Raw genomic sequence first — 20,798 nt, 5'->3', positions numbered from 1 at the left:
TAAAAGCCAAACAAAAGCAAATCCACTGCGAGCCTTAATTCCCAAAAGATTTGTGTGTCACATTTCAAAAGATTCTTCTTCATCAAAACCACTTATATTCTTCAAAGCTTCCAAATGATACTCTTCTTGATCTCTTCCATCACTATTTCTAGAAAAATGGAAAATGTATGCTACACTTGCCCCTCACTTTCTGCAAGTTGACAAGTTATACAGGTATGTCCACATGGAAGACAATGTGTAGAGGCTGTAGTCTTGATGTACAACTAGTTCCCTCCCTCCTTCCCTCTATATATATAGTGAGTGAGACAGCATACTGGCATGTGAGCATAGGTTCTGTTGCAGCAGAGTTAAGTGTAGTATGCAGATGTGTACAGAATATAATGTTCACAGGAAAAGTGTATTGCATAACCTCCCTTAAATACAAGCTCATCAAGCACTGCACATATTCAAAGGGCAATCAAATCAAACACATCCTCTCCAGTGTTGTCAACTGATTCCTTCCGTAGCTAGCACACTTTTAAAAAATGTATCTGGTTGTTCACTAGTATTACAGACACTGTGCTTTTACTTGGCTTATTTGCCTCATTCTTTGTAAGTAAGTGTTTCTTTTGTAAATTGCATTTACGAGATTGTATAAGTCCCACCATATAAGGCTGTACCTTTTGTGTTTTATTTTATTCTGTTCTACACACGTGTTTTAACTTCAATAGTAAGGAACTTAAGCTCTATTAGAGAGCAATTGAGTCATGGTGAAGTATAACTGTAGCTTACCAAGCAGGTTTTACTTCTCCACAATTTTTGATTTGAAATCATGTTTCCCCAACGTCTTATTTTTCCCATGCAGAGGGCAGGATCAAAGCAAACACATACAAATGCCCAGAGTTGTATTCCATTTATAGATGACACTGCTCTGTTATACAAACCTCCTTTGAAATATGGTTTCCCTTCACTTTCTACATCAACAAAGCAGTGGTGTTGATTTGTCCTCCATCATTTCATTCATTCTTTTGAAAAGATACACTTACCAGATGTACAATAGACATTGTGCTATAGTCTACCTCAAAAGTTTGTGGCTATGGCTTAATTCATATTTGTTATATGGTTTCTTATCCAAGTTTGTTATTCACTTTGTTATTCATTATTAGTTTTGTTGTGGGATCTTTTAAAGAAAATGAAGCATAATTACACAATACCTAACTTTTTCATTCTTCTCACACCTATCAGGGCAATAAAGATGTTTTTTGTTGTTTATTTGTTCAGTCGCTTCCAAATCCTACATGCCAGCCCAGAAGATAAGCCACTAAGCAGCAGTTGGCATGTTAAGGGCACAATCCTATGCATGTTTAGACAAAATAAAGTACTGTAACTCCCAGCATGCCCCAGTCAGCATGTCTGGCTGGGGCATGCTAGGAGTTATAGTAGTTTTTCTGTCTAAACATACATAGGATTGTGCCCTAAATAGCTTCTTTTGTGTCTAGTAAATTAGAAACTATTTGAATTAAGATAAAAGCTTTTCCACAGTTCTTTGCCATGGTACTCTTCATGATGGGAGAAACATGTGACTTAGGACTACCCAAGACTTGTATCTAAGCTTAAGAAAGAGTACGATGGTGCATAGATACAAAGATAAAACCTATTTACTTGCACACAGTGTGAGAACAATCTTGCCATTTAATTTCTATTAACAGGGGAAATGGTTGCTTAAATACCTACTGTTTTTAAAGGTCACTTCACAAATAACTGTTTTTCATCTTTGAGATAACCTCAATGTAGAGTGCAATATGAAATGCAGTACAAAAATTAATGTCATCAGTTGAGAGACCCACAGCTGCAATCCTACACACACCTGGGAGCAAGTTTCATTGAACTCAGTGGGACTTACTTCTGAGGAGATGTGTATACGATTGCACTGTCAGTCAACTGGTGCTTCCAGCAGCTGGTAAATGCATGCTGTATTGACAGAATGGGAGAGATTATTGCCATGTTGTTGAAGTATCATACAAAGCTACTATAAGCCTCAACGTGTTTTGTAAAATTTATCTTCTGAAGCAAATAAAAAAGAGGGTTTTTCTCAACAGCATGGCTTGAAGAATACTTATGAAGGACAAAAAAAGAAGTAACAGTTACATGTCCTCATCAGTTTTCAAGATGTTAATTCTGATGCTCAAAGGCTGCTACCACACATTTTTGCTACAGGTCTCCATCTTTACTTTTTATTCCCCATCTCCCAATCATATTATATCCCTCTGGAAAACACTGACATCGGTAGTTTAAAACAAAAGACAATGCTCCTTCTTCAAGAGGAAAATATGTGGTTCCTTTTTCAGACCAGAAATATATTCTAATGTGTCCCAAAATGTATTTTGCCAGTGGTCATGGAAAAAAGTAGCATGGGTCCAATTTAGATCACCGATACCAACATCATTTCTACCAAAGCTTGTCTGCTAAAGAGAAGCTTTGATAATTAAGCAGTATGGGTTATCTCCATTACAAGAAAGAACATTCTTGCTGGACTTTAACTCAGTGCTGGCTCTGTGAGTTTTCTGAATCGAAAGAATTGTTCACCACAGAAGTATCCAGCCTGCAATATGTCTCCGTTCGAGAGTCATCAGGATCACAATCCAGAGAACCACTTCACGTGCAGGCAAGAGATTGACTAAGCATGCTTACACCAGGGGGAGCTCTCTTTATTGGCCCAGCAGCCCCCTCTTCCTTTATTGCCCCCTCAACAATTAATATTGCATTGCCAAAAGTTTTTGTAACAGTGTAAGAAGATAAGTCTTGCTTTATACAGCCAAGCACTTTAATCTCAACAAAATAATTACAATGCAGTATCATGCTGATCATTTGATATAAAAAGGACATAGCCTGGTAAAGCATATTACCATGTGATCAAATGACAAGACAATATTATCTTGGCCAAAACAGGCCAGGAGTTGCAGAACTTGTGTCATGGTAAGAGCTACAGCTTAAACACTGAATGCTTTCCCCCTTAGAAAAATCTAATGGTAAATTCACAGTTACTGTGAAGATCTTGAATGGAGCCAAGATGGCTATGGCAGAGCCAAGAAGGCGATGGCAGAGCCAAGAAAAGAATGGCCTACTTCAGTGCATACATGGTATTCTTGGCAGCCAAGTACGAAAGCCTCTCCTCCAATTTAGCACAAACTTCCACACAGAATTTTTAACAGTGACAAAGGGCTGTTGACGGACTCAAATCAAAAATAGGTTTTCAGGGCATTTCGGTAGATATGCAGATGTACTTTGGGAGGGGTCAAAGATGAATGATACAGCATGTGCTTTGTGTGCAGAAGGCCCCGGGTGCAATCCTTGGCACCTCCAGGTTTAAAAGGCTCAGGTCGGAGGTGGTGAGAGAGATCTCTGCTTGAGACTCTGCAGAGCTGCAGCTGGTCAGAGGAGGCAAGACTGGGCTAAGAGGGCAAGAAATCCAAGGTGGTATAAAGCAGCTATCTATGCTCCTACTGAACCTCAACCAAACAAAGGTCTTGAGTTCTAAATTCAGTCTATACCCCTAACTCTTTTAGTGTGTACACTTTAGCAGTGTATGTTCCCATAGGAATATATGCCTGAATTTAACAATGGGCCACTGTGGCTTACTTAAACCATGGTGGGTTGTGGGTGGCACATGCTGGTGGCCTTTTTGAATATTCAACCCCAGGGGAGGGGAGTTGCCATGGTTTGCCTTGTCATCTGAATGCAGGTGACAGGGGTTGTTTGGGGGGTTATACAGCCCTGAAATAACCCATAAACTGCTGTAGGATTATTTGAGGGTTGTTCAACCCTTAAACAATCCCTGGCACAAACCATGGCAACCCCCGCTGCTGGGGTTTGCATATTCAAAACGTCCCATAGCACTAGCCACAGCCCACCATGGCTTAAACTCACTGTGGTGATTGTCCAAACTCAGTCGTTGTGAAAGGAGTTAACTCCATTAGAAGGGGGGAAAATCAGATTCATTATTTGGTGATATGTTGGCTCTCATTTATGAAAAGACCATGCACTGATGCAAGGTCTTACAGTGCAACCAATGCATGTGGGAAATAAGTCCCACAGAGTTTAAAGGTACTTTCTCCCAGCTAAGTATGTACAGGATTGCAACCTTAACCATTTATGATGGGATATAATGAGTTAGGATTGAGCAAAAGGGGAGGGAGGACACTTCTTGAAAGTTCACTCCCTTGCCCAAAAGGATCCCCATTTTGGCAACCTTGGGGAAAGCCAATGGGCAAAAAAAAAAAAAAAAAGTTTGTTTGAAAGTGGCTTTGTGAAGGGGGGGATTCCAATTTCATAGCAGAAGGTGACGTTTACTAACAGAAACCCCCCTTCAGAGAAAAAATTGTGCCTTTCACCAAAAAGAGTTAACTCCTTGAAAATTCAATTCAGCCCCAATGTTTTCTTGACTTAAGCCACAAAGGACAGCTGACATGTGGTCTGAAACTTCCCTAGAGTTGTACTCAGTATTGAAGTGCCCCCCAAAAGCTTTTCTTTAAAGCAGGGGTGAACAAAAAGTAGATCTCTAGGAGTTTTGAACTTCAAGTCCTCAAAATCTGGAGATCTAACTTCTGCTCATCCCTGCTTTAGACTATGTAATGCTAGGGGTCAGACCACATACAGTACCAGCATTGCCTTAAGACAGGAAATCCATTTACGATGTAAAAGAGAGACAACTAGGTGTTTTGAAAAATTTACAGTGAATTTTGGGGAAAATGCAAGCCACTTTAATGCAATACTCAAAATAAGGCATGCCTATGATCTGTATAATGAGTCAGGCTTTCTATAGAAAAGTTGGGCCCATTTTCAATAGAATGCAGTTATTTTCAAGAATACTTTCTGCTCCGGTTATCTCCAATGAAGAAATAATTAGGCCTCATATGTTAAAGTTTGTATTACACACACTTCCAAGAACTGATTTTTGTCTCGCACTGATTTAGAATCAGATTGTAGAACTTCATTGGCTAATAGCACAATATCCAGAAGAGTTTGGTGTTCACATAACGTTATCAACGTTCTTCCGGAAAATATACCCCACAATTTTCCTATTAAACTTGCATTGTTAAAACACAGTGCAGTCAACTAGTCCTCCTTGGTAACATGAAGCATGTTTCCCTGTTAATTCACACACACAAATGGTATTTTCAGGAAAAACCCAATATATAAAATATTTACTAGTCAACTGAAGTTTTAAAAATTGTATATGTTTGCTAAGGCAGAAATACAATGACAGTTACATAAACAGAAAGGCAATGGTAGAAAATAAATAACTGTTTCAGTTTTAGAGAACTCCTGTAGTGTGTATCAATATTTGAACTCCCATCATCTGGAAATATGTTGACTTTAATCTCCACACTCTTGGGATTCTTAAAGCTAACTGTTGCAGCATAGAAACAAGAAAGGAAGGAGACCGCCCAATTTTACAGGGTATTACTATGAGTAGTAACAAGGAATGTTTTCAACAGTAAGTTGTATTATGAGGCAGTCATTTAGCTTATGTAGTCAGGAGAACAAACTTTCAGATAGTCCCCACTTCTTCATCCATCCAAGATTAGTGCATTTTTAAAAGGTTAAAAAATACTTTTAAGTTTCAGCTGCACTTGATTCAAGTGTTGCTTCCAGAGGTTTCAGAAGTTTTTAAGTTAAAAAGTTTTGCTATCTGAGTAGCAAAGGAATTTGTCCATATAAGTGTCACTTTCTATCCAGAAAAGTTAGCTTACTCCAATTCGAGACGTCATCCATTCCAGACCTTGACACAATCTGGAGGGGCCGGGCAGGGGGGAGAGATGAGAGGAGAGAAAACCCAATAAAAATTCATGGCATAAAACCACTATCCCCATGGTAACCAACATTACCAATTTATGTCATCAATTTACAAAAAATAATGTTTTAAAATAAAATTTTAAAAACTAAATAAACCAGAACATATTGCTGAAAAGTCACACTTGTTTCATTTTTTAAAAAGACGAACATTTTTGTTTGTATATTGGCAACAAGAAAAAACTACATTAGAGGTTTTTCTGAAAGCTTTCTGGGAATGTTTCAGTAGGAATACTGAAGTTTACAACACAGTAGCAGCTTGGCCACACTGGGTTTTTTGTTGTTTATTGAAAGGCGGGGGGGCTTGAGGGGATGAGATGTACTAAGTTCTATGTCTTACATATTATACCATTTACAATTATTGCTTTCTCATCTGATAACTTGCCTATTACGGTGTTATATTAAAAGAAAGAAAGAGAGAGAAAGAGAGAGAAAGAGAGAGAAAGAGAGAGAAAGAGAGAGAAAGAGAGAGAAAGAGAGAGAAAGAGAGAGAAAGAGAGAGAAAGAGAGAGAAAGAGAGAGAAAGAGAGAGAAAGAGAGAGAAAGAGAGAGAAAGAGAGAGAAAGAGAGAGAAAGAGAGAGAAAGAGAGAGAAAGAGAGAGAAAGAGAGAGAAAGAGAGAGAAAGAGAGAGAAAGAGAGAGAAAGAGAGAGAAAGAGAGAGAAAGAGAGAGAAAGAGAGAGAAAGAGAGAGAAAGAGAGAGAAAGAGAGAGAAAGAGAGAGAAAGAGAGAGAAAGAGAGAGAAAGAGAGAGAAAGAGAGAGAAAGAGAGAGAAAGAGAGAGAAAGAGAGAGAAAGAGAGAGAAAGAGAGAGAAAGAGAGAGAAAGAGAGAGAAAGAGAGAGAAAGAGAGAGAAAGAGAGAGAAAGAGAGAGAAAGAGAGAGAAAGAGAGAGAAAGAGAGAGAAAGAGAGAGAAAGAGAGAGAAAGAGAGAGAAAGAGAGAGAAAGAGAGAGAAAGAGAGAGAAAGAGAGAGAAAGAGAACACAAATCAATGGGGTAAAAAGAAAGGGGGATTTAAAAAGTTAAGAATCTTCCACATTGTGCAAGTATAGTATTAAAACCCATCAGAATATTGGCTTTGATCCAAAGAAGTTGTTACAGAAGTGGAAGTCACTTCCATTTGCACAAGGGTGTCTACAGGGCTAATCTCTTTCTGATGCTAGCCCCCAAGCCTATATTTGTGGATGGGTTCAGGAAAGTTCCTGGAACAGAAATTAGGATCCAAGCCACTGTATTTAATTGCTATATCAGAATTAAGAGGCTTCCAGAATATATACACACCATAAGACTTTGCCAGCCAGGCTCAGATTCAAGGTGTAATTGTGGATGAAGAAACTCTTCCCCCAAATTATTTTACTCCCAAGCATTCATATAAAGAGGATGACACAGCACTGACACAGAACAATATTATTAAGACATTCTATTAGTTCAGGGTAGGCAACTAACTACTGGTAGGCAGCTGTAGAGACAGCCTAATGAATACTTATTACTGTTTTTCCATCTTAAAAATGTTTCTAGTCCTCGTGCTTATGAATAAAAGTTTAAAAGTATGACAGCAACTTTTTAAGTACAGAAAGGACAAAACTGCATGATCCCCAAACTTCCTTATGTGCCATTCTGTTAAAGTCCATCTTAAAACTACGGATTGTTTTTTCAATATTCAGGGATAGCAACACCTGAGCTCTCATGCATCTCAGCTTTCTGGAATGAACAACTAGTCAAAAGGTACTTGTTATTATTCCCAGACCAATAGATAGGCCTGGTCTACCTATGTAAAATCCTGGGATGGTAAAGTGGAATGTACCACTTCAGACTGCAGGCAGGGGGATAACATTTTGAAAGCTTCATTGCCTAAGAAGTCTGCAAGTAAAAAAAGCCGCAACAACAGAGATACATGTTCTGGGCCAGTATGTTCCTTGCTGGGACAGTTTCTATTTCCAAGGATTATTATTATTATTATTATTAGGAGGAGGAGGAGGAGGAGCATTCAGGAATATAACCTATTGCCCATTCTACCAATTTAGGATTTTACCACCTTATTTTGATCCATGAGTAGACCAGACTCCAGTGATACGGCAGCTCAAATTAAAAAGAGACTACGCTCTCAGTTTAAAGGTAGCTTGCTGGGGAGGTTTACTAATTAGACAAGGAGGTCTGCACATTGACAAAAGAGATACAGATTGAGTTAACAAACCCTGTTGTACAGAAAATCTTCACTTGTGGAATTCTGTCTATGGACAGAACAGTGTACGTAAACTAAGTATTTCTTGTCATGCTGCATTTTAAAAACATACATACACAGGTCCAATTGAACTAGGCGCATCTGTAGCCAAAGTAGTTGGCGAGTTTTTCCAGAAAAAAATATTCAAAATGTTTTCTGAAGCCCTAAATCAAGTGGCATCCAATTTAACATCTGTGACTTCTATCTAGAAAACAAATTCTTGAAGTATGCCATGGTCATTTTATGAGCTGCATAGGTCTCTGAAGTTTTTTCCAGTAACCAAAATATTTGAACCTAATAATCAATAAAGGGGAAAAATCAATAAAGCACACTTTCAAGTGATTTAGAATGTTCTACTCTGCACTTTACTTGGAAACTGCTTAATGGAATACTTGTAATTATTTTAAGATTTGAAAACTCTTTCATAGTAGCATACATACTTCCTTAGGTTTTAATTTTTAGGGGGAAATGATGGCATTTTAATCCTACAACAACACTGCTTCATGTTTATAAGTCTCATAGCCAGGGACCATTTTCACTTTAAAGTACATTGCTCCTTATCAGAGTAGATGGCATTAACAATGCAATCTCGAAGTTAGGAGCCCCAACATGAGCACACAAAGTTTAACACAGACAGATAAACAAAAAGTTGCCCACCTATCTCTAACTAAGACATTTCATTTAATATTACTAATACCTACCCTTCTCCTGTTAGTGCACAACAGGACTGAATGTGCCATGGGTGATCCTTTATTGAACTAAGGGTGAGGTACTTGGAAATTTCGGCTGCCGTCATACAACCTTTCATATCTTGCTTGTTTGCAAAGATGAGAACTGCAGCTTTCCGCAAATCCTGCCAATGATATATATTTAGAAAGTTGATGTTATTAATGTCTTAATAGCTACATAAATCTAATCAAATAATAATGCTATGTATTTTTTTTACTAACACTTACATGCTGCCTTATTTGCTAAAAAGAGCATATTTCAATAGTCTAAATGCCATGACTGCTGTAGTCGTAAATCTGCCAATTACTTATGCATGGGTTGCATATTTGTTCCCCTACATAATCTCTTCCAAAGCATCAACTCCCACCACCACCTTTTACACTTGTCATGGTCAGAAGCAAGATCCCATCTTAAGATTTGATATCAGAATCCATCTGAATATACAGAGACACAGGAAAAATAAAAGAAAAAATTTAGGGCACAATCCTATGGGTGTTGAGGCAGAAAAAAGTCCTACAACTCCCAGCATTCCTCAGCCAGCTATGCTGGCTGGTGCATGCTGGGAGTTGTAGGACTCTTTTTCTGTCAAACATGCATAGGATTGTGTCCTTAAACTGCTACTCTGATGGGTGTGAGTGAGTGCGTGTTTTAAGAACAACTTGGATACAAAGGTGCTGTTGCATGAGCAGAAAGCATTTCCACAAGGCAGCCTCCTGCCCACACACACAGCAGCCCACTGCCCTTCTCGCAAAGCTGCTTGGCAAAGCCTCCATAACAACATGGGATGAGGTGAAAATCATGGCTTTGCCACGCACTAACACAATTGCTTTCTACTCATGCAAAACTTTGGATCCAAGCCAAATTCTACATTCCTCAAATATATATCGAATACAGTAGAGTACAATCCAAACTACCTCATGTGCCAACATTCTGTAGAGTTCTTCTTTTGTGAGGGACAGTCGCTCTCGATCAATACTGTCAACTACAAGGATAATAAACTGCGGAAAGAAGAAAAGTTGGACCAGCAGCTAAAAGGACATATTTCTATGCAGACAGGATCCCGCAAAATGAATGAACAACTAGTCAAAATGATACAATTTACGTGTTAGTCTGTTGTAGCAAAAACAGCAAAGTGTGTTAGTCTTTAAGGTGCCACAAGACTCTTTTGGCTACTTTTATAAAATGCTACATGCCTCTAACACCCCTGAATGTCTTCCTCTTTTCTGAGGCAGTAGAGGGCAAGGAGAGTTTGTGAAACAAAGTGACAACAGCTGCAAGAGGGGCATCCACACACTGGTTGCTTTCCACACAAGCACCTGGGAAGAAGGCTTCCCTATGTATCCCTGCCACTCAAATTTATCAGAGATCAGTATCGAGGTTTCATTTTTATGGTGGGGCAAAAAGAGAAGTCGCCTCCCAAGACCTGAAAAGCCTTTCAGAGGCTTAAGAACAAAGCAATTGTCTATTGCTTTCTCCTCTGCTACTTCCCTCCTTCCTCTTGAATCTTTTCCTCTTAAGCACTGCAGGCCATGTTGGCCGAAGTGGTGACTTGGTTCTTGTTTATCCTTGCAAGGATCCCCATGCAATTGTCAACACACAATGGCCAACTCAGCCCCAACAGCTTAAGCTGCTCAATTTAGGAAGAACATCAACATACCTCTGTATTTGAATAATAGGTATTCCAGGATGACCGTAATGACTCCTGCCCTCCAATATCCCACATGAGGAAATGAGTGTTTTTTACTACTATTTCTTCAACGTTACTTCCTATAGTGGGAGAAGTGTGAACCACCTCATTCATTAGGCTAAAGGAGAAGGAAAAGTGGCATGCTTAGGAAGATCTGACATCCAGATACTATCAGTTCTATGCAAATGTGTTATCACAGAATGATGTATGCCTTCTGGATTAAAATTAGAGAATCCAATAAAACTGTACAGGAAAGAACACATGAGAAATTGCATATGGAATTCTGTCATTAGAATATCATGTACTGTTAAAATTAAATATAAAGCATTCCAAATCTGACAGATTAGAAGAACTATTCCACCAAAATAGTCTTTCTTGTTTGAGTGTATTCCTCTGTCTTCTTGCAGAAAGTGAGTATATTAATCAATTACCTGCCTGCGGCTTTTACGACCACAGCTTCTGACAGTTATAAATGCTATTGCAACATAATGAAGTAATCCTCTCAAGGAATATTATGTTTGTCAGCATTATACCCTAAACCAAGTAGGCAATACAGGATAGGTCAGCAGGAAGACATTCCACCAACAGCTGGACTATCAATGACTGATTAAATGGGATTTGTTCACAAATGCAAAGAATTAGAAGAAGTCTGGACATAGCAACTGAAAGCTTTCTTGCATATGCTCAAGTCTGAAAAACACAGTTTCAAGCTTCCAGGCCATGAGGATACCTAGACATTTGACCCTGGAGAATTAAAAATATTTTCCAGTCCTGGATAGGTTGTCCTTATTCTCCCAATATCAGTAAACCCTGCCCCAAGCATTGAATTATGATCAGCTTCAAATCCCAAGGACTGAGGGTATCCAGTTAAAATACTTACAACTGGTACAGAATGGTGGTCTTTCCAGCATTGTCAAGTCCCACAATTATCACTTTGTGTTCTACAATATATAAAAGTCAACAGTTGTGAGCAGCTGTAAATGTGAAGTCACCATGCACTTATCATTAATCTGCAATTCCAATACAGTTTTTCTTAGTGTTTAACTGTCAGAGATATTCAAAACTTTTTCTTAAAGGACTAGATAAAACAAGCTCTGCTACCCACATTTTTAAGAACCCATTTCTTTTCCAAAGCTTTTTCTGGTCCACCACAGACTCCCTCCCCACATCCTTGCTACTCCAAATTTGCCAAGAATCCCCCTGCCCCAAAGCTGGTAGATACATTCAGGATAGAAAAAGAACACTGATAGATTTTTAGAGCCACCATTCCTTTTATAGCCATTTCCTAATATCATCAAAGCAAAGATGAATTTCTTTGAAGCCTATCTGCTCACTATCAGCTAAGGCAAACACACTATGGGGACCCAGCTCCTTGAAATTCCACCTCACTAAATGTCAGCAGCTAATGACAAGATAATCTAATGGCAGGGTCTATCAAGTGGGGTAAACTCCCCTTTCTCCCAAACTCATTTGAAGGGTGTGTTGTTGTTGTTTTTATAAAGAGCAATGTTGTTTTGTTCAGTTGATTATGTAAATTTGTTGTATTTCATGTTATTTGTATTGTACGCTGCCTAGAGCGTCTACCTAGAGCTGGGTAGTCGGCCAGATGGGCAGCTAATAAATCTAATAACGGGTTGCCAGCTTAATGCATACTTCGTACAGCACAAGAGCCATCACTGCAGGGGCGACCTATCGCTAACACGAACCCTCCATTTCACCATTTGACGCACAACCAGTAATTTTACTACCTTGAAGCTATTGCACAACGAAATCACCACAGACATTGGTTTTATCACTATTTTAGGATTTATCCTCACATTAGGCCCCCAAATGGAAGCTGCTGAATGTTTCTATGTGGTGGCAACTCCAAGCAACAGTTCTTGCATGAGAAGGCAACTAATGCAATGGAATTCCTACACCAATGTCATACATCTGTGGTCAACAGGTAGTGTGGGAGTTTTTCCATATAGTACAGACAATCCACGTGGTGAACAGGTCTGGCATGACAGCTGTTGCATGGAGCTGTTGCCACATGAAAGCATTTTTAGAGTATTTAGCTCAGGAACCTAACATAACAATTGCCACCAAGATATTCATCAAAATAATACCTGCTTGTGTGAATTCTTTGTGCTGTAACTTCTAGATAACAGAATGATTGATCAGGTCTCATAGAAGGTTAACCGATAGTCCATTAAAAAGGAATGCACTAAGACCACTTTGCATGGCAATTCCTCTGTCCCCCAACTGTAAGGCTTCATTATGTATACATCTGATATGTTGTTTTAGATTAAAGGATTTGGACTAAAGGAAAATGAAAGCATGCTTGCAGGGCAGGTACTATGTTGCATTAGCTAAGCTTTAAAATGGATACATTTTAGAACAGCAATGTACAAGACATCTTGGAAAAATACTGAGGTATTTGACTCGCAAGCAAAGCTTTTAAAATCTGAGAAAACCATGTCACTGTTGCAAATTTTACTAGAGAACAGGAAAAACCACTACCAGGCAAAATAAATCTTCTGCACAAATGGAGTATGCTGGCATTCAACAGGGTATTTTTCCAAATCTAGCATATACACTTAAACATTTGTTCTAGTAATTTCAGGCATAAAATTAGATACACACACAAGAAGAGAAAGAAGAATGTTCCCAGTTTAAACATAAAAGCATTTCAACAAAGTTGAATTTTTATTTCCTGTAAAACACCTTACCACGGACAGAGTGATTTTTCCACTTCGGAACCACCCCAGCAAAAACACTCCTCAACCCCGCAGCTTTAACTAGCTTTTTACCACACTCCTAGTAACAGGTTCATTATAAATTCTACTCAGAAAAGTTACTGGCAAGTAGCATCCTATAATCCCATGCAAAATGACTTCCTAGTCTCCCTTCGGTTCATTCTTAATACCCCTACTTCCTCCCACCCCTGAATATTCTCTGCAGGCTCACAAGGAGCCCTTACCCTGTTTGTTAAACACCTCTAATAAACAGGCCAATAGTTCCAGCAGCAACAAGCAGTCTTTTTATTGCTGTAAGCCGCCTTGGGAGGGCTTCTACCCTGAAAAGCAGCCAAGAAATATTTTAAGTAAATAAGCAGATAAATAAAATTGTTTGCCCTAATACACCAACTTAACTCCATCAACTTTTCACCATTTGTTCCTTTCTGGGCCTACCATCTCTCCTCTCCTGCTCTAGCCCATGAAGGACCATACCACTCCTCCCAATCATAAAAAACGGCCCCTTCACACACAAAAAACAGACTTGCCAGTTCAGTAACCCTCCCCACTCCTCTAGAGTCATGAACAGAACTGGGGGAAGAGGCCATTCCAAATCTCCATTCAGTTATAGGACTCTACTGGGTAACCAGTGACCAGTCACCCTCTTTCAACCTAGCCTACCTCACAGGGTTGTTGCAAGGATGTCACAGGTGATGGGGATGGAAAACCATGCCCTAAACTCCTTCTACAGAACGAAAACATAGTGAGAATGAATAAATAGCCCACCTACTCAATCTCTCAACTCAACACGAGCCCTGTTTGCTGTATTTTCAATCTATTATTACATTTATATCCCGCCTTTCCCCCCTCTTTACAAAGAACCCGCAGCGGCTTATATAGTCCGCCTCCTCTTTTATCCTCACAGCAACGACCCTGTGAGGTAGGTTAAGTTGCGACTCTGTGACTGGCCTTACGTCTCCCAGAGAGCTGCATGGCCGAGTGGGGAATCCCAGTCCAAGACTCTAACCACTACCCCACACTAGCTCTCACCACCCTCCTCCGAGCCTGTAGTTTTAGCAAGAGCCAAGCAGCCAGTAACCCCACTTCCTCCCACCCACAGTTCTCCCTCCTTCTACCATAAAACTGCCCTGCCCTGCCCTCAACGCTGTCGGGCTCGAGAGAAGCCTCCACCCGACATATCCCCCAACGAATCCTTCCCACACAAAAGCCCGCGCGGTCGCCACGGTCTAGCAGACCTAACAGCAGCGGCAGCGTCACTGCCAGCAGCAGCAGCGCCTCCTTCCCGCTCCACTCACCCTGGTTACAGAAAAAGCGCCACAGCTTGGCAAATATGAGCCCCATCGCGAAGCGAGCAGCGGTGGAGCCGCCGACCTCCGCTCCTAACAGAGTGTCGCCCTCCCGTTCGCTCTTTCTTATCCAACGCGGCGGATACAGCGGGCGGGGCCGAAACCAGCTCGACTCCTCCTCCTCCGCCTGCCGCTTTCAGCCGCACCAGCAGCGAGCAGCGCCCAGCCCATCCCGCCTGCTGCCCGCCCGGCCGCCCCGGCACCTTCACGTCACGACGTCCGGCCACACAAGACGCACGATCCGTGACCGGCGTTGACGCAACGCGCTGACGCGAGGCCGAAGCAGGGATGGGTTTCCCCCTCTCCTCTAGAGACAGAACGTTTACACACAACTCTCACTTCCTGCTTCCGTTCGAGCGCCGCCATATGCGGGGCAAGTTCACGGTGCTGCAAACGACGGGAGCCGATTCTCTGTGTCTTTGGCTAGGCAGCCAAAAGGAACCGGAACCGGAAGTGTCATAGTTTCATTGAAGTCTGTGCCTCGTCCTCTGGGTGGGGAAGGATTAAAGCAGGGCATGGGCGGTATCGTCATCTTCCTCTCTCGCCGTGAGTGCCCGCGGGGGTGTAATAGCCTATCCCATGCCTAGGTTTCCATTTTCCATTTTTAGAAGGTGCCATTCCGCTTCCAGGGGGCGTCTCCTGGAGAGCAAGTTTCTTCTGTAGTGTTAAGTAATAACAGTAATAATATTAATAATAAATAATAGAGTTTTACTGTCGCACAGTTCTTATTGTTGCTTCCCCTAAAATTGATTATCCATTCTAACTTCTAATACAAAGTATATAGGAGTATCTCTCTACAGATGGCAAAGGTAGATTCAACCCGCCATAGCGACGCCGGGAATTCAGCCTGTCACTCTAAGGCTTTTCTCTCTCTATGGGTTTAATTGTGCCTGTAAACTCCCGGCCCCACGAGCGCTGAGGAATTAGTGAATTTGATTCCGTAGAAAAGATTTTCAGAGGGGCACACGTGTTAGTCTGTTGCTGCAGAAAAAACAGCAAGGAGTTCTCGTAGCAGTTAATGCATTTATTATGTCGTAAGCTTTAATAGGTGCTGTCCACTTCCTCAGATGCATCTAAGGAAGTGGACAGTGCCCACAAAAGCTTATGGCGTGAGAAATGTGTTAATCTTTAAAATTCCACAAGAACTCTTTGCTGTTTTATTGAAAAGATGTAGGTGGTCGTGTTGGACCATTAGAGGCTAATGATCATACCAAAAAAAAATCCTAAAGCCACAGTAGGACAGTACCTGCATAACCTCTGACCTGGTGCTCTCCAGATTTGTTGGACTACAAATTTGTTGGCTGGGAATGATGGGAGTTGTTGTCCAACACATCTGGAGGGTACCAGGTCGGGGAAGACTGAACTAAAATGCCATAAAATGCTGAGCAAGCTACCAAGTTCTCCAGAATTTTTCTTGAAGCTGGATGAAGACTGAAGAAGAGTTCCCAACAACTCGAAAACGTATTGTGACATTTTTGTTGGTCTTAATAAAGATATGATTCTATACAGCAGGGATGGAGAAACTCCCCCCACCAGGGCAGCATTGTCTTTGTGGGAACCTGCAGAGGACACATACCAGCACTGGGCAGGGCCAAAGCTCAAAGTGGCAGCAGACACTCCACTCTGCCGGGAGCACACAGAGACACGCATTTTCAGACATAACACACCCCCATTCATTCACACCGACACATAACATATGGCCAAGTCTGGTCATAACTTTGCATGAAGAAGGCCCAAGTTCAGTCTCCAGGTAGGGCTGGAAAAACTCTTTCCTGAAATACCAGAGAACCGCTGCCACTCTGTGTGGACCATACTGGGCTAAATGTACCAGGGGTCTGAATCAATATATGGCTGCTTTCTATGCACCATACACGGACTTGGGGAGGGCATCATCTTGTCCTTTGCCTCAGGCAGCAAACTGGGGGGGGGGGGCACTCCGCCACCTGTGTATCTTCAGTGTAGGACTGCACACTAATCCAATAAATTGATGCTGATGCTAACCAGTATGGGATCCCCAGTCTGAACCAGCTGCATTCAGTATTATTCGTCGGGCGGGGGATTGTTCTGGCCGGCAAGAGTACATTTCCCTTACCGGTTAAAAAAACCACCACAGCCCCCTCTAGAGAAGAAAGGGCACGAGGGCGCGTCCGAGCCCTTCTCGTTTTGCCCCGGGGGAGCATCCCGACGCGCAGGAGCCCTAAAGGAGAGAGGAAGGTGCGCGGCCGGGTTGGCCGGCCCCCGATTTGACAAGACGCGATGGATCTCTGCGAACTGCAGCCTTCCGCTCGAAAACGGTATCTTCTGTGTTCACATAAATCACCCGCCGCTGAAGTTGGAAAAACCCTCCATGATTACAAAGCTCGGCGACGCCGCCAGCCCCGTGCAGGTAGGTGCCCACGAGGAGAAAACCCAGGCCGCTATCCTGGGCACGCTTACTTGGGAGTAAGCTCCATTGACCTCAATGCGACTTACTTCCGAGTAACCACCCAGAGTCCCGCTGCGCGTCCCTGCCATTTGACGGGAGCTGCACGCGCGTACTCCGGGGGCTCTCACGAGCCCGGCAAAGGCGAGAGGCCAGGGCGAGGCGAGGCGGGGCCGGGCCGGGCCGCGGGCGGGTTTCCTGTCCCTTCGCCGCATTAGGCCGCGTTCACCGGCTTGAAGGAGGGAGGAGGAAAGCGGAAGGTAGGGACTGGGCAGAGCACGGGTTGGCGCTGGGGTAGGACAGGAAGGCCTGGCGTGCTGTGGTCCATGGGGTCACGAAGAGTCGGACACGACTGAACGACTGAACAACAACAAGGGGCCGCGGCGGCCGAGAGGGAAAGCGGGAGGGACGCCATTGGCCGTGCCCGGTCGCGGGGAGAGGCTGCTCCCGGCCGGCCTCTTCCACCCCCGCCTAGCGCCGAGCAGCAGATGGCGCCCGGCCTGAGGCCTTCGGAGGCGGGCGTCGCCTTTCGCCTCTCGGCATGCCTGAGGCGATAGGACAGCCGTTTAAAACTGGCCGCCCCCTTTTCTTTCCTTCGATTGGAAAGAGGTGCGAGGAGGAGAACAGAGGCCACGTTACGGCGAGCTGTGTGTCACTTACTACAACGACCATTTTCTGGGCCTAATTCTGAGTGTAATATTGCGCCGCTCAGTAAAACTAAAAACGACTCGCGGCGATGAGGAAAGCAGGCAGAACGGTGTAGTGGTTAGAGTGTCGCATAAGGGCTGGGAGGGGAGCCTTGGGTTCGAGTCCCTCCTTGGCTGCGAAGCTCCCTGCCTGATCTCGGACCGGGCGGTCACGCACACTCGCGCGCTCCCTACCTCGCAAGACTGTTGTGAAGTTAAAACGAGGGAGAGAGCGTCGCTCCTTGGAGGAAGGGTGGGGCGTACGTATAACGCACCATTTTAAATGCTGGAGCTCGGCGAGGAGCAGCGCTCGCGCTGTGAGGGGATGGAGGGTTGGAGGCCCCTAGTGTTTCAGGGTTGGTGTACTGCACCCCCAGGCTCAGCCTTCCAAACAAGCCTAAGTTTTATTTAAACAAAGCCTGTCCACTGAATCTCTCTCAGGCTGCGGCCAGCGCTCCCCAAGCCAGAAGCAATGGGTGTTGCCCTCAACTACTTCTTGCTTCCTCGGAGGAAACACAACCCACTCGGGCCAAATCCAGTACGTCTTTGATATTGCACCCGTAATGGAAGTCACAAGGCTCGCCTCTTCATCTCCCCCCCCCCGCCCCCGCTTTAGCCATATTGTGGGTCCCTCTCATCTTCTAAAATGAACTAAAGGGACTGCATCAAAACGTCCAGAGCACTTTCTTCCACAAGTGTTACTGAGCTTGGAGTACTGGCAGAACATGAAGGTTTTTGAACAAAACCGCCTTTTTTTGAATTTACTGGAGAAGGCAAGAAAGAGGACCACTGCCCTCTTTCACCTCACTGTTAAGTTCAGGTGACTCTCAAGTGTTTCACTGCTGAAGGATGGTGATTTTGTGTGTGGATACTTGGATTTAAAATATAAAAGCAATGGAAAACCTAACAAGGCAGCTCTGTAGTACTTGTGGAATAGGTTAGGTGTAGCAAATAACTGTTTTGGGGAGTGAAATCTGTTTATAAACAATAAAAATTACTAAGAGTAGTAGACAAAAGATAAAAAGAGCCGCAGCAACTAAAACAGTTAACCAACTTTATAAACGGCCAGGATGTTTATACTTAGAAAGGCCAATTGGAATAAAGCACACACATTCAAATTTGATAGGTGGTAAGTTTATTTAGAAAAAGGGAAAGGGAATAACATACAAAAGAACCAGAGCAATGTTTTTAAACATGCATAGGGTTGTACCCTAAATTTGTCTATACATTGCAGTGACACGGGTCTTCAATAGAACAGGATCTCAGAAAGTGAACCCTCCAAAACATTGGGGAGGGCAAAACGAAAGCAAGTGAAAACAAGCCACCTTAAGTGCTATACTTTGGTAGAAAGGCATAAAAATGAAATCAATAAATAAAATGTATAAAAAGGTCTTCACCTGGTGCTGGAATGATAGAGGGCTTAGCATGGGAGATTGTTTTACAAATGATGTCACAACAAAGAAGGCCTTTTCCCTGACACCAGAAGGCAGGAAGGAGTTCCCAGAGAAGGACCTTGGAGGATGATCTCAGAGTTCATGAACTTAAATGTAAGCTGCTGGCCCAAGCCCTCTAAAACAGGGAGGGAGCACTTGTATTGGACAAGTTAGAACTTGTCATTTGGGAGCGGGAGAGATGTCTGCCTAACTATGTGCTCTTGAAAGTGAGTGGGACAAGGAGCAGGCCTTGAAATGAGGTGGGATGCCATCACTCTACTTATTAACCTAACTGAAAACAAAATTAACTTGCTTCTTCCCCCCTGCCCCAGCCCCACTTGGACTACTGACAAGCACCATAATAATTGGGATATGGAGAACTGAGGGACAGCAGGAGCTGCTGGTAGGATTTACAGGCCTCAGAACATAATTACAGGCCCCAGAGTTCCTAGATGGCCATAGAAGAACTGACACTGGATCCCGGGGAGAGGGAACAGTATCTAAAGGGCATTTTCCACACATATGCAATTAATGTACATATGTGGCATACTGCCATTTCAGGCTATTAGGTATAAATCTGGGAGACAGAAATGTAAGCAGCTTAAACAAAGAGAAACAAAAGAAGCTAAAGGAAACCCATCAACCCTCCATTTTTTTCTGAACAGAGAGGGCTTTTCTTGGTGCTCAAAATATACAAGTGTGGAGGAAAGTCTTTCTTACAACTTGTACTACATCCAGTCTCAGTAAATATACATAGAGAGGTGCTGTTAAGATTCATGCAGGTCCATTGATACAAGAGGGAAGGAGGTGGCATTTCTAAAATTCATATTATGATCAGACTCACAGTCAGCCTTGTAGCATAGTGACAGGGCACAATCTTATTGTTAGATAAAAAGTCCTTGCTTTCGGTTTAGAAGAAAAGAATGCCAGGCAGGCAGCAGTGGATCCAACAGTATTTTATTGAACGTTTTGCAAAACGGGTGCAGAGCAGTCTGGACCCCGAGACACGTGTGCAAAAGCCCTTTATATCATATCGCTTCTATTGTTCTTACCAGTAACCAATGAAACAGTTAGTACATCGGCTCACTAAGTCAATATCCAATAAACAGTCACTATCAGCTTACCAAGCTGTTAGTCATGAGCGCGTCAGTATGATTCCCTTTTTGCTCCGCCTATATTTTCCCGCCACTCGGGCTCTTACGTAACTTGAGACGCCAATGGTTATGGAGTCTCCTTTTTTTTTCTAACAATTCCCTCCTTTAAGTCTTTATTCACATCTTAAAGCATTTAAAACGGAGTTTCTTTATCAGCACAATAAAGCAAGAGCATCTGTTTTGACAGAGCGGTTTCAATTAACCACTGGGATAAGCCTGTAGCGCAGGGGATAATGCAACAACCAAATAACACTAAAACTCTTATCATCACTACAAGAGAAATAAGGATTGAGGCTGCTAGGTGTTTCCATTTTCCAAACCATCTCTCTAACCAGGCAGTCACGGGGTTGTTAATCCCTGAATTCTAGGCTAATTCTTCAGACAAGGCGGTGAGGCCCTGCAAAGCCCTTGTTACCATGCCATTTGGGGCAGTGTTGTTAGGGATGAAGGTGCAACACCGTCCACCTAGCATGACACAAACCCCTCCTTTTTTTGCTAACATCATATCAAGAACACGCCAATTTTCCCAAGCCATTTGGCTGGTGGCATCTA

The 20,798-nt window shown here is 42.7% G+C and overlaps 2 protein-coding genes across 5 annotated transcripts in view; one reads left to right on the top strand and one right to left on the bottom strand.

Annotated features, from left to right (window-relative positions):
• Positions 1-5,195: 5,195 nt before the first annotated feature.
• Positions 5,196-14,628, bottom strand: ARL5B (ARF like GTPase 5B). The gene is made up of 6 exons (XM_084859022.1): positions 14,501-14,628; positions 11,348-11,408; positions 10,438-10,585; positions 9,695-9,778; positions 8,753-8,904; positions 5,196-5,772 (listed from the first exon to the last, which is right to left on the bottom strand). The coding sequence occupies exons 1-6, from the start codon at positions 14,544-14,546 to the stop codon at positions 5,724-5,726; spliced, it is 540 nt and encodes a 179-aa protein (XP_084715148.1). The 5' UTR covers positions 14,547-14,628; the 3' UTR covers positions 5,196-5,723.
• Positions 14,629-16,762: 2,134 nt separating this feature from the next.
• NSUN6 (NOP2/Sun RNA methyltransferase 6) overlaps positions 16,763-20,798 on the top strand; it is a 44,771-nt gene continuing 40,735 nt past the window's right edge. Inside the window, exon 1 of one of the 4 annotated variants that reach the window (XM_084859013.1) lies at positions 16,763-16,937. In XM_084859013.1, coding sequence (XP_084715139.1) covers positions 16,899-16,937 — 39 coding nt within the window. In that variant the 5' untranslated portion in view covers positions 16,763-16,898. Of the gene's footprint in view, positions 16,938-17,085; positions 17,234-20,798 lie in introns of those variants that run through there. The other 3 variants (XM_084859019.1, XM_084859016.1, XM_084859015.1) reach the window with 3 other exon arrangements.

Source organism: Heloderma suspectum, chromosome 5, assembly GCF_057233095.1.
Source record: "Heloderma suspectum isolate Gila_16-S chromosome 5, 16-S_ref, whole genome shotgun sequence".
Lineage (NCBI taxonomy): Eukaryota > Metazoa > Chordata > Lepidosauria > Squamata > Helodermatidae > Heloderma > Heloderma suspectum.
Note: the sequence above shows the minus strand (reverse complement) of the source record. Positions and strands in the feature narration are given on the sequence as shown.

Excerpts from the sequence above, each read along its gene's own strand:
- ARL5B (XM_084859022.1), bottom strand. The coding sequence starts at position 14,546 with ATGGGGCTCATATTTGCCAAGCTGTGGCGCTTTTTCTGTAACCAGG. Across the intron at positions 11,409-14,500 it reads GCGCTTTTTCTGTAACCAGG|AACACAAAGTGATAATTGTG; the intron begins GTGAGTGGAGCG and ends TATATATTGTAG. Across the intron at positions 10,586-11,347 it reads ACCACCATTCTGTACCAGTT|CCTAATGAATGAGGTGGTTC; the intron begins GTAAGTATTTTA and ends CTTCTCCTTTAG.